Source organism: Drosophila bipectinata, chromosome XL, assembly GCF_030179905.1.
Source record: "Drosophila bipectinata strain 14024-0381.07 chromosome XL, DbipHiC1v2, whole genome shotgun sequence".
NCBI classification, from domain to species: Eukaryota; Metazoa; Arthropoda; class Insecta; order Diptera; family Drosophilidae; genus Drosophila; species Drosophila bipectinata.
The window spans coordinates 8,589,553-8,602,891 of record NC_091734.1 but is presented as its reverse complement, the minus strand read 5'-3'; the positions used below and the strand labels follow the sequence as shown (position 1 = coordinate 8,602,891).

The 13,339-nt window shown below is 42.9% G+C and overlaps 2 protein-coding genes across 2 annotated transcripts; one reads left to right on the top strand and one right to left on the bottom strand.

Annotated features, from left to right (window-relative positions):
• The first annotated feature begins 7,060 nt into the window (after positions 1–7,060).
• CheA7a (Chemosensory protein A 7a) lies at positions 7,061–7,818 on the top strand. Its single transcript, XM_017235923.2, has 2 exons — positions 7,061–7,294; positions 7,359–7,818. The coding sequence occupies exons 1-2, from the start codon at positions 7,061–7,063 to the stop codon at positions 7,668–7,670; spliced, it is 546 nt and encodes a 181-aa protein (XP_017091412.2). The 3' UTR covers positions 7,671–7,818.
• Positions 7,819–11,293: 3,475 nt separating this feature from the next.
• Positions 11,294–11,655, bottom strand: LOC108121674 (uncharacterized). The gene has a single exon (XM_017235925.3). The coding sequence runs from the start codon at positions 11,506–11,508 to the stop codon at positions 11,389–11,391; it is 120 nt and encodes a 39-aa protein (XP_017091414.1). The 5' UTR covers positions 11,509–11,655; the 3' UTR covers positions 11,294–11,388.
• Positions 11,656–13,339: the final 1,684 nt, after the last annotated feature.

Genomic DNA, 13,339 nt, shown 5'->3' with positions numbered 1-13,339 from the left:
ATCCAACTACAGGTGGGGACAGGTACTTGGTAGGGTGGGCAGGTGGTGGGGTTGGGTAGGTGTGCAGGTGTACAATGTGTATACAACACACAAAGCATAACAAGGCAAACACAAAATATGAAACGAGCAAAGAAGCAGCAGTAGCTGAAAAAAAACGAAAAAATATTCTGTATATTCTGTCTGTTTTGGTACCAGACGATGGTGGGGTACAAAAAATTGTAAACATTGTTCCCGCTTCATTGTTCGTGCCGGTACCATTTCCCTCACTCTAGCACAGCACCCTCCTTCTGTCCAGGATCTCTGTCACCAGTGCCAGCCTGGGCTCTTCCTCGGCCGGAGAGTAGCTGAGATTCAGCGCCAGCCGTTCCAACCAATCAGCCACCCAATCAGACTAACAAGCCCAAGTCCCAGATTGCATTTGATGGCAGATGTCCTTTGGCTCCGTCCTCGGATGCACTAGGAAAAAATATGGAGAACCTGCCTCCTACCTCCAAGTCTATAGAAACTTTTCCGATGTGCTCCGAAACGATGTCAATATCTTGGTCAAGTTTTATCTGATCCTTAAAAGGGATAGCTTTTTGGAATCGTGGATCCATTCTCTATTAAACTGCATTAAAATCTGGAAGGCCAATTTTTTGAGGATATTTTTCCAAATTTTTTGATGAAATGGGGAAATTCAAGAAACCGTAGAAATGGCCTCTTGTCAAGTGTGTATCTTGGTCAATATCCGTCTGATCCTTAAAAGGGATACCTTTCTGTAATCGGGGCTCCATTCTCTATAAAACTGCATTAAAATCTAGAAGGCCAATTTTTTGAAGATATTTTTCCAAATTTTCTGATGGACCCCCTATGAAAAATGGGGAACTTCAAGAAAACGTAAATATGGGCTCTTGTGAAGGGTGTATCTTGGTCAATATCTGTCTGATCCTTAAAAGGGATACCTTTTTGGAATTGTGGATCCATTCTCTATTAAACTGCATTCAAAGCTGGAAGGTAAAATTTTTGTAAAAATTTTTAAAAAATGTTCTGATGAACTATCTGAAAAATGAGGAATTTTACTATACCCGGTTCTCACGAAAGCGTGGATCTCGTGGAGATTATTATATATAGAGCTATAGGATTCAGCATGGAGACTCCTATAATGCCCACGCAGTTTAAGTTTGTATCAAATTATTGTTTTCAAACTATTCTAATGGATAATCTGCACCTCAAATCATAATTCAACTATCTATCTTTATCATTTCTAATGGTTTTAAGGATTAGTTAAAGTGCGGGTGGAAGAGTACCGGGTACCGGGTATGATATAGTCAGGAAACTCGACTATAGCTGTCCTCTCTTGTTTTTCCTCAAATATGTATCTCTAATGATGCTTCGAAAAATTCACTAAAATCATAACACAAGACCAAGCAGTGTCGATGTCTTAACCCATTTGGGTTAACCCAAGACTTCTCAGATTTTCTCAGTGCAGCTTGTCCAGGTGGAGGCCCAGTCACAGTCCACATTTTGTTTTCTTACCGCGCTGACTTTATTTACATGGACATTCAAGAGGCAGAAGATGAACCAGAAAACCAGAACTGAAAACCCTGGAGCGGGACACAAAAAAAAAAAAAAAACAGAAAGGGGCAGACGGAAAATTGAGGTTGATGTGAGGTTGGCAGCTTCGAATGCCGTTTGCCAAACTGCAGTAAAAACTCAATGATTTAACAATGAATGCAGCCAGGCACTCGCGTAGACGCACCCAGAGAAACCCAGCAAGTGCACTGAGAAAAAATGATGGTAAAATAAATACTAACAAGGAACTATTGCTATCAAAAGTTAATTTAGATAGCAAGAGAACCCACAGCCATTAGAACCCATCATGTAGGTTTGGTGGGGTTTTATTTTTTAACCTGTAGGTACCAGAAAAGTCAGCAGCTAGCTATACAAATATATCCAACCCAAAGAATACAAAAAAAAAAAAAAAAATTAAAGCAAAACATTGACAGACAACATGAAGGACCGAAAGGATCACGAGGCTATAGCAGCGGTGTGCGTGTCGAAGGACGAAGGACGACCCACTGTTACTGCAGAAATATGAATGCCTCACTGGTTCAAAATGAATTAATAATCAGTAATTCTTGAACAAAAAAAAAAAACAAAAAATGAGGCAAAAACCCGAGTGAGGCTATGGGGCAAAGGTCGCCCGGTGTCTGCCTTTGGGGCCGACCACCCCCTTTTTAACCCACACCTGCCTGCACTCCTGCAGCCTGCAGTGACAAGCTAGACCGGACGCGGGACCTGGAAGCTACGGTGGTTGACTGGTCTGTGACTGATTGGCGCAGCTGAGCACCTGACTGAACCACCAACCCCCCCGTCTAAGTGGGCTGGGGGGGAGGGGACCAGAAGAGGCCATGGATTTTAATTACAAGAAATTGTTTGCGTTTTTTTTGTAAAGCTCTGCTTTTGCGAAAGATTTCGCGGGCCAGAGCTCGGTTGAAACAATGGACCACGTAGTGATGTCTATGTGACACGCTTATGCATATATTTGCAAGGACCAAAGGACCTTTTCGTATATTTTACAAGAAACAATAATTAGGAAACCAAAAACTGTAGGGATAGTGCTTGAAAAGAAGGCGAAGGTATCTCCTAACTTGGCTTATATTAGTGACGAATATTCCGACTTCTATAAATCAACTCCTTTTCCAATCATTTTCAGGTAAGGCCAAAGGACCTATTTTTATATATTTTATAAGAAACAATAATAAAGAAATCGAATAGGAAAGGAAACCGTAAGGGATAGTGCTTAAAAAGAAGGCAAAGGTACCTCCAAATTTGGCTTATATTAGTGACGAATATTCCGACTTCTATAAATCAACTCTTTTTCTATTCATTTTTTTTTGTCAACAAAAAGGCGTAAAAAAGGAATTTTATTGCCTTAAATGTGAAATATGTTGGGAATAGAAGAATGCCGTTAAAAAACGTAACTATTGTCATATGATTCGACTCGAATTTGTTTTTTTTTCTGTCGTCTCTAAAGCCACACGCCCATCGTTATATAATGAAAAGGGTTCGACACTGAGGCGGGGATCCGGTAAGGACATGGGACTACAATGACGTTGGACCAAACAAGGTCGCAAAAACGAAAAAAAAAAAAAAGGTGGCTATGAGTAGAAAAATAGCAAAATTTATTGGACATTTGCACGACACCCATTTAATATAGAATATTATGTAAGCATTTTTTGGGGAAAGACCTTTAAGATGAAGTGCCGTGTCGTCTCTCAATAATGGGCCCAAACATTCAAATACTTTTGTGTCTTGGAAACTAACCTTTATTCCCCAATGGGATCTTATTCTTTTTTTTATTATTTTTTTTCGAGTATCCCCATAAAAGCGCAACAAATTACATGTCAAACGGGGAATAAGAAGAATACCCACATTTCTTGTCGCCTTCCTTGCGTATTAAAAAACAATTTGCACCACACACCACACTAACACACACAAGTGACACGCCAGGACACCACAAAAAAAAAAAAAGGACACAAGAAATTGGCCACAAAAGATGCTAATGATTTATTTAATCGATTTGACCAGGAACATATGTCGAGGCTAAAGACAGTATCGTGTGAAAAATGGCCAAAAATCCTCTTGAATTTTATTTCCTTTCGCCCCTTTTTTTTGCGTCAATTTTTATGTCCTTGCCGGCCTTGTGGCCGTAGAGAGTCAAGTGTCCGGCTGATCTTTTTAATAGTTTCGGTTACGCAATGTTGACAAGGGTTCTCCAGAGTCCAGAGTGTCCGGACAGGAAAGGGTCAGGTCGAAAGGGGTCGGTCCAAAGGTTCGAATGGGGGGAATAATGTTAAACGTTTGTCAATCTGCGTGATTTGGCACGAAAGGTGTGAAAGGGGTTGACCACCGTCCATGGTCTCGAATCATTAACTCCAATAAATATCAGGCCACGGGAGGTGTGGATTTGTGGCGATTATCGTTGAGTATTTGTGGGGATAGTTCTAACAGATTCAAATATTTTCATAAAATTATGTGTAATATTTTCCATCTCGGACATGGACCAAGGGAAGGTCTAAGCTTTTTTTCCTGGGGGTGTGTCCATCCAGAAGAGCTAAGAAAAAAAAGGGGGCGTCTAATAAATCGGCACCAATATATCAAAGACTTAAATTTCAATTTTTTGAAAATTTCCTGCCATTTAAATGCACTCCTTCGTCCGAGGGATTATATGGAAATGAAACTAGAGGGGATGGGTGGATGGGTGGGGGGCGCCAATTGTTATGGTTGGCTGCTAAATGATGCGCATGGGACAGTGGGGCGGGGTTGGATGAGTGGGCGACTGGGGCGTCGGGGCGTGGCATTTTTTTTTTAATGCAGAACATTGTGCCTTTTTGAGTGAGCCAGGAATTGAATATTTTTCTTTTTCCAGCTCTTCCAGAATTTTTTCTTTTCCTAATTGGTTGTTGTATTTGTTTATTTCACCCTGTTGTTGTTGTTGGGGTTTTCTTTTTTTTTTTTTTTAACTTTGCTTCGGCGACAGACAACGAAGCAATTCTTTAGCATTTTATTTCAATTTTCTTCTTTTTTTTCTGTGGGTGGCTTTGGGTGGCGAGCCGGCACAGCACATTTACTGCCTCATCTATTTAATACCATAAATAATTGCATCTAATTAAATATGCTTAAATGAAAATGTCCGCTTTTCTTTACCATTTTTTCCTTGCCATCTTCCTTTCGTTTTTTTTATATTTTTTTTTTAACCATCCCGGTTACGTGCCACGAGTTGGCTGCAGTTGACGCGTGATGGAGCGAATGTCATTCGAAATGAAATTCAAGTTCCAATTTGGACGAAGCGTAGGACCATCGCGGCAAGAATGAGATGGAAGCTGGCTTGGAGCTAGGCGGTGGTTGGGTGGGTTGAGTGGGTTTGGGTGGCAAAAGTATCAGCAGGCGGGAAGACAACGCAAAACAAAAAAAAAGGAAGAGAATTTAATAGTTTTCAATTAGGAATCGTTTGCAGCCTTTCTTTTGGCACCCGCTCTTTTTTTTTCTTTACCGCCCCCGACTTCTTTATGGCACACACTTGATGCCACAACCAATCCACCCACTCGCCACCCACCCACCCGCTCGCGTCACTTTCCCTTAGCCAAGTGTCAGGCAAATGAAGTCACGACTCGCCTGCCCCACACTCCTGTCAGTTTCGTTATTTTCCAGCTTTTTTTTTCAGTCCTCTTGCGCATCAGAGATACCCTGTAGGTTTTTAATTAGAAGATAGTTGGAGTATTCAGGCTGGTTGCAATTCAGGCTATAGCCAGGGGTACTTATAGCTTATGAAAGTACTCCCTACGATCAAGTACCCAAACTAGAATCAGTAGTATCTAGAGGACAGTCTGAGTATTAGTCTGGTTGGTATTCAGGCTATAGCCAGGGGTATTTATAGCTTCTGAAAGTACTACGATAGATATAGAAGCCAAGTCAGAATCAGGAGTATCTAGAGGACAGTCGCAGTATTAGTCAAGCTGGTATTCAGGCCATACCCAGGGGTACTTATAGTTTATGGAAGTACTACAATAGATATAGAAGCCAAGTCAGAATCAAGAGTATCTAGAGGACAGGTGGAGTATTAGTCAGGCTGGTATTCAGGCCATATCCAGGGGTACCTATAGTTTATGAAAGTACTACGATAGATATAGAAGCCAGGTCAGAATCGGGAGTATCTAGAGGACAGTCGGAGTCTAAGACAAGCTGGTATTCAGGCCATACCCATGGATACTTCCACTTAACCTGTTTCTTTATAAAAATCCTCAGAGAACTCAGTAGGGTCAAAAAGTATCTATTCGTGTCCTTCCAAAGGTATCACCTCTTCGACCCTTTTCTAAAAAAATCATTGCATTCCTCAACCTCACCCTTTACTTTGGCTCTTCCTGCTTCCTTTTAATTCAACGTAAATTTTATTTTATTTTAATTTCGCTGCATTTCTTTAAGCTCGCTCTTCAGTCTTCACCCTCCAGTAGCCCCACCTTTGACTTTGTCTCTGCTCCCCAGCCAGGACCTCTGGTGTTGCTCTGCTATACGTATATAACATTTTTTTGTTTGTTTGTTTGTATTTTATTGAAATGATGTTTCGTTTATTTTGTCACGTGACTCTTGCTATGAGAGACGCAGTACCAGTGTGTAATTATTTTCGACATTGCTTTAATTAAATAGTATATATTTTACTTGGAACTTTGAAGCAAATATGGTCTATGGTGTGGAATCTTTTATTTGAAAAGTTCACATTATTGTTTCAAGTGTCGCCATCGATTATCCTTGTTGGCAGCTAAACTTTCTGCCGGCTGCAATTCTGGGAATATTTTGCGCGAACTAAGCTCTTAACACTCTATTGAGACATGTAAAGTTTTAATAGCATTTACGGCCCTCGACCCCGTCCTCGAGTCCTCGAAGATGACAGGGCCGCGGTCCGATGGGGGCCGGGGAGTCGAGGCGGTCGGGTCTAGGACCTTGTTTTATGGCCTGCAGCAGTTTCGTGTTTGAACATCAAAAGTAATAAATTCATCGAACTATCGCCGGCCCAGCAATGTTCCCATCGGATTTTGTTGTTGTTTTAGGTCGCGTCTCGTCCTGGCAGGAGACCTCCTTCGTTGGATTGTTGGCTCCTTCCTCCGGCTTTCTGCCAGTGCTGCTGCAAAGTTATTCGGGTTGCTGTCTTGACTTAAGTGGCGATGGCCCCCGGGTGGTGGTGGGGCCGGGAGACGACCCGCCAAACCATAAATATTCAAGGAAACAGACGTTGAGTGTCTCCGGAAGTTCATGTGCATCGGCTTAGGTATTGGCCTTCGATGGCTAGGTGGAAATGAAGGGTTCAGTTGGCTATGCAGAGGAGTTACCTCACAAACTGAACAATTGACGGTTTCCGAAACATGCAACCCGACCTCGGCCAGCTCACATAGTAATGTCGGAAGATAAGCCCCTCTAATCACGTTGCTACACCGATCTAGCGTGCTGGATTAGACCAAATCCAGGCCAAGCGTGTCGCTATATAGGGGGAAGCTGAAGCGATCAGTTCACAGTTCGGTTCGCGATGACACAGCGTCATTTTGCCCTCGGGCTGTTGGCCCTCCTCTCGTTTCTGGTCTGGACAGGAGCCGAGAAGCCCTACAGCGTGGAGCTGAATTCCTTCGACAAGGATTCGATGATCGACAACCAGGAGAAGTGGGTGGACTGGGGCACTCTGCGGATGAAGAAGGTCGGACGCAACAAGTTCGTGGTGGCCGGTGATTTTGAGTTCAAACTGAATATGGGCGATGAACAGAAAGTAAGTCCAGTCCAGTCCTATGGATGAACTACAAGGACTAAGTCGCTTTAATCTCTAATCTCAGATAGCCCTGCGGGTGTTCGTCTATGACTCGGCGGCCAAGCAGAAGGGTCCTCTGGTTATGAATGTAAACAAGCCCTTCTGCCAGTTCATAAATGAGGACCAGGACACCTATCCCGAGATCCAGAAGTCCTCGAACCTGCCCGAGCAGGGAAACTGCCCTTTTCCGAAAGGCCAGTACAAGATCGATAACTATGAAATGGAGACCAATTTCCTGCCCGACGATGCCCCCAAAGGCGATTACATCATCGAGCTGAGTCTCCAGGATCGGGAGATCCCAGTGGCAGGACTTGTGGCAATTGTAACTCTCACCTAGTGCAGATGCTTTGTTTTTTTTTGTATTTTTTTTTAGCTTAAGATCTTGGATCCCCATTGACACCACAAGCGCTCTTGCTTCAGGGCCCCGTATATTTATTTTTTTGTTCTGATTCCAAATACAACGATTTCGCTTTCAAAGACACAGAGTGGATGGTGTTTCTGCTTCAACACCTTGCCTAATTGAAGTCCCTCTCGTCCTGCATGGACGGGGAGGGTCCTTGGCAACGAAATTTTAATGACGAATGTGTGCCATTTTTTCGCACTTGCCCATACTGGATGACTGGATGATTATCTCTGAATTACAATCCATTGATTCCACTTAAGCAGCGCTACAGTTGCACCACCTGCTGTGGCAGGGGCAGGAGACTAGGACTGTATGTGTGGCGGAGGACACATGCGACACTTAATTAACAAATATGCATTACAAACACCCGCAACGAGCGGCAATTGGTTGCCGCTGTCAGGCCAAAATCCCTCGGCATCATCACCACCAGAGGACACTCTGCCCCACCCTCTCCCTTCTGTTTATAAACCCTTTATTTGCCGAGGGCCCTGGAGTGCTGGGGGAAGGACCCCCCTTCGGCACCGTGGCAACGGGTTGCATGGTTTAATTGAAAAATCATATGCAGCGCGCATAATTATGTTTATTGCAATAATCCGATGCAAATTTTCGCAAAAACTCAAAACTGACACAATCAACAAGGGGGTTGTATCAGCCCTTACCGACTTTAATATATACCTTAGGAGGTATACTAATAGATTAACTAGAATCTGGATTTTTTTAGCCACCAGATAGTAGACTAGCAATAGATACTATAATTATGGATATTAAAACTCTCCAAAGGGGAGTAAATATCATCCCTCTAAGCCTCACATCCATCCCTATTGTACCCCAATCTGTATCTGTTGCTGTAATGTTGCACCGTATCTGTGTATCTATGTATCTGTATATCTGTGCATCTGCGTATCTGTGGAATTGTTGTTTTTGGCTGCTGGCGCGCATTAAATTGCACTTTAAATTGCACATTTCAACGCCTACTGATTATGACAGATAATTATGTTATCGAGTGCCGCCACACGCCTGCAACCCTCCGAATAACACCGAGAGGCGTAATGTTCATTTGTGGGGGCACAACGAGCTCGTTTCAATAGAATTATTGGGTGGAAGAGGACGTGTGTGTGTGTGTACCATACCTTTCCTTATACATATGATTTGTCTGAAGTTTTTGGACTCGGAGCCATGCATATTATATTTGAATATTAGTGCGACTGGAGTGCGCTTTTGGAAAAGGCACTGAGTCTGAGTCACTCAAATCAGGATACGTTGCTTTGGGGAGTAGCTGCTGTACTCCCCAACCTAGGCCTACATGGGTCTCAACACCACGCCCCCGCCCTGGATCTGTTGTTACACCCTTGAAAAGCACACCTTTTACTTCCGCCGACGCACCTGGCGTCCCAGGCAAGTACACATATTTTTAATCATCATTAACAATAATTCGAGAAATACTTTTAATTTTCTGTTCTCAAGACGCCACATATGTATGTACATGGGGGTGGGGTTTGGGGGCTTCGGGTTCGTCTGAGCCGCGGGCCTGTTGGGTTTTGTTTCGTATTCCCCTTTCTACTTTCGCCTCAATGACATTGCACTTACTTGTCCCCCCCATGCCACCCCGTTTCTTTTTTTTTTTTTTGTCGCCTCGTAAGATTTATGAAAAAATTGTATTTCGCCTCCGCCACCCGCCCCCCAAGGGGATTTCTTTTCGACGCCTTTGCTCTCGAGCCGTGTCTTCCACTCGGCTCCCGGGTTCTTTCCGGGTTTTCGGTTTTTTTTTTATTTTCTCCGCTATTTCCTTGTGTGCAATATTAATTATTATGGGCGCCGCCACCCACACAAATAAATCATAAATTAAAATCCAGGACCGGGGGAAGTGGCCACTCCCCGCCCCCCACGCTTAAAATTTTTATCATTAAACGCATTTGATAATTAAAAATTGTCATTTTTTGGGCAGCTCCACCGCCCTTCCTCCATCCTCCTGCGGTGAAATGTCAAAAAAAAAAACAGAAACTTTCGGAAAAAAAAAATGAAAAATATTAAATTACCAGGGGGAGGGGTGGGCGAGCCGAGGGGCATTTATCATTTTGCCAACTGTTTGTTTGATAAGGGAGCACAGTATAAAAAAAAAATATATATATATTACCAAAGGCGACAGGGGCATAAATAAAAATTAATTGGTTCAAGATGAAATGCAGGGTAAATTCACATAAATATTACTTAAAATAGATTTCAACAAAACGCCTAAAACCAGAGCCTGAGAGACTGCATCTCCTAGGGTTTCATTTCATTAAGTTTTACCGGGCTCCGTCTTCAATAGACAGCCCAGACCAGCTCAGCCCATTAAAAGTAATGCCAAAAACAGTGGAAACCATTATAATTGTTGTTAAATGAACCAGCTATAGCATTGGGGAAAGCCCCAGCCCGGAAAAGGCGGAAAGCTGACGGCAAATGTGTTTCCAATTGATGGAAACCTGTTTGTGTTTCGTCTCAATTGCCGGGTTTCACAACCGGAGAAGTAAACAGAACAGGTGGAAATTGTATCCAGTCTCGGAATACCTGGCTGTAAGTATTTATTTTGCCAACGAGCTCTAATTTCGAAAGACGGTTAGTGCCCTTTTAAATTTAATCTTTTTGGATATCAGACTCCAAAATAACAAGTGTCGGGTCTGCAAACTCATTCTCCAAGCTGATGGACTCCCCAAGAAGTATGTATATAGTACTTCACAACCTGTGTCTGCTTGCCATTCACGCGCTATTACCACTTTTCGAAGTAATAAAATATTATTAAAATATACATACCGCTCAGCGGGCTCACAGAGAGACCCGGGGGCTGTAAATCAACGTCTCGATGACATTAAAATAAAATTTTAATGCCGCCACAAAGGATAGATGGTGCAGATGGTAAGGGGGGAACGGAACGGCATCCGTGCCACTTTCTTGGCGCTTTTTGATCGAGAAACTTTCCACGTCTGTAGTTTTGTCAGTGGGTGGTTTTTCGCGTCGAAAAGTCTCGTCATTTTCACCTTGGTTACACTGCATTGCTGTAATTTATTTGAATTTATCAGCATTGCATGCCTCACCCCCTCCCCCCCAGACCTATTTTCCCACCCCGCCGATAAATTGCCGACGTCTGGGCCTTCTGCTCATTTCCCCGGCTCCATGGCTATATGGCTCATGGCTTACGGCTGATGGCTCACGGCTCATGGCAAATAATTGTAAATATTTGATACACAATAAGGCAATAAAAATAAAATTGAAAATTTTTCGCTTTGTGCTACATTGCGTTTGTTATTATCATACTGTGTCCTGCGTCCTTCATCCTTCGTCCTTCGTGCGTCGTCCTGCGACCTGAGCCCCGCTTCCTGTGTCGTAAAGGAAATTGATACATAAGTCATTTTTATTGGCATATTCTTTTGTGTAATTACATCGCAGGTAATTTAAATTTCCTCTCCCAAAAGTAATTTATGCCCGAAGGCAGGCGCCCATTAAAAATTATACTTCGTTTGCGTAAATCGCATCGATTTACAATTTCTCCCCCCCAAAAAAAAGAGATAAAAAAAAGATAATTCGGTGGGGTGCCAAACTGCGGATTCTTTATTTTTATTTTTTTTATTGTTTCACGGTTCGGATTACTGCGACCTCCATTGCCCTGCCACCACGGTCATGTGTCCTGCACCCGCTGCACAAGATGCTCCAGGACATTCACGCAGATGCAGTATATAAAGATGATCTTGAAGCAGTGCATGCTGAACTGCAGCAGGATCAGGTGGCCAGCCGTCATGGCTGATGTCTGTGGGTCAGTTGGCCGCAGGACCCCGAAGGCACAAAAGGATCCGCCACACCAAGACGACTTGGAACGTATCAACAATGTCTAGCTACCTTCACATTTTTAAAAACAAACTCGAATTGATGTTTTGACGGAAAGTGCCATGAAAACTCCTTATAAATATTATATTGAAATGTTTATGATTTAAAATATTGTCTAAAATGCTTTCCATTCTTAAGCGGAATATCTTGAGTCCTCGATTGATTCTCCAAGAAACTGCATTAAAATTTAGGTACTACGTTTTCGATCCTTTTTTTCTCAAATATTCTGAAGGAACCCTCTTCGTGCATTTATGGTCCACTAGGGAAACTATATCTTGGCCAAAACCCATCAGATTCCCATGACGAATGCCTTAAACTACTCCTAGATCGGTTCCGCAGAAAACTGCATCAAAACCAAGAATCTATATTTTCGATAACTTTTTTTTCCAATTTTTCAAGGGGACCCTCTTCGAAAACAGGGAAAGCTCCCGAAAGTGGATATATGGCCCACTGGGGAAGCTATATCTTGGCCAATATTTGTCGGATTCATAAGCGGAATGCCTTAAACAATTCCTAGATCGATTTTGCATTAAACACACTACATATCCGATTCATATCCAGCCTCCATAAGAGTACAATCTCTAAACGCAATACGGTTAAGGATATGTGTATGCATCCGTATAAGGACAATTAATATGAATATTCCCCCTTTGAAAGTTGTTTATAGCGCATTTGTTAGGTGAAAGAGTCAAGTTTGGAAAGTTGTTCCGGCTCCACCACTTAAATGTTCAATTTGGGGTTCCGACATTCCGCCGCAATATCCCCCGGAATCCTCCGAAATCCCCACCTTCACGGCAGCACCGGCTCCCCCCCTATTTCGAGACGGTTTTTTGGTTGCTTACTCTATTACCTATGTGTATTTTCGGAGCTCTTTTTTGGTGCAAAGTTTTTGCGGCTTTTTCAATATTTTATGAGTCAAGCTTTTGCGTTAACACCTTAAGTACGGAGGGCATTGCGGTTGGTTTGGAAAAGCGGTGGCAGGCCCCCCATCCCAAGCCCCAGCCCCATTTCTCGGAGGGCGAGTGTTTGGCTTTGGCAGGAAATAACGCGCAAGTTGTAAGTTTTAACTAGGAAGCAACTCTTGGCTTGGTCTACAAGGTCCTGGAAGCCGCAAAATCGGGCCAAGGGAGGGTGTCTGTTGAAGGACGACTGTTGCGCCTGTTGAGCAAGGATGTGTTCTTCTTGTTGTTCCTGGAGTTGCAATGAGCCATCAAATGTTGCACACAAGCCCACTAAGTTCTTCCCGAAATCAGCCTTTGATTTCTGCAGGCAAAAAAAAAAAGGTGACCTTTTGCAAATCAATATATTTTTTTGGTGATTATTATAGTATAGTTTATAGTATTTTGTATATAGTTTTCTTCTTTAAAAATTTAGGAATATGTTAAGTTCCTCAAACCCTCATTTCTTTCAGTGCACTACATTGTACCCGTCGACAGCGATTTATTTCCCAGGCAACTAAGGGCCCATGCCCCGCCTACCTAACCTTCCTCCACCTCCCTGACAACAATGCCAATTCATACCGCCACGCCCACTAGCCCACTCACCCACACAACACCCTCTGGCAAGGCTGAAAAGAAAGTTAGACGGAGCGCGGGGGCTTTTGGCGCCCAACTCAATGAGTCGAAATTAAACAATGCTAAAGATTAAGTGCAGATTTTGGACTTTATCTGCTTGTGCCATAAATTGGTATTTAAGGATGCCCCAAAACTGTCTATAGCACGAACACATACGCATATATATGTATG

Excerpts from the sequence above, each read along its gene's own strand:
- LOC108121674 (XM_017235925.3), bottom strand. The coding sequence starts at position 11,508 with ATGACGGCTGGCCACCTGATCCTGCTGCAGTTCAGCATGCACTGCTTC.
- CheA7a (XM_017235923.2), top strand. The coding sequence starts at position 7,061 with ATGACACAGCGTCATTTTGCCCTCGGGCTGTTGGCCCTCCTCTCGTTT. Across the intron at positions 7,295-7,358 it reads ATATGGGCGATGAACAGAAA|ATAGCCCTGCGGGTGTTCGT; the intron begins GTAAGTCCAGTC and ends CTCTAATCTCAG.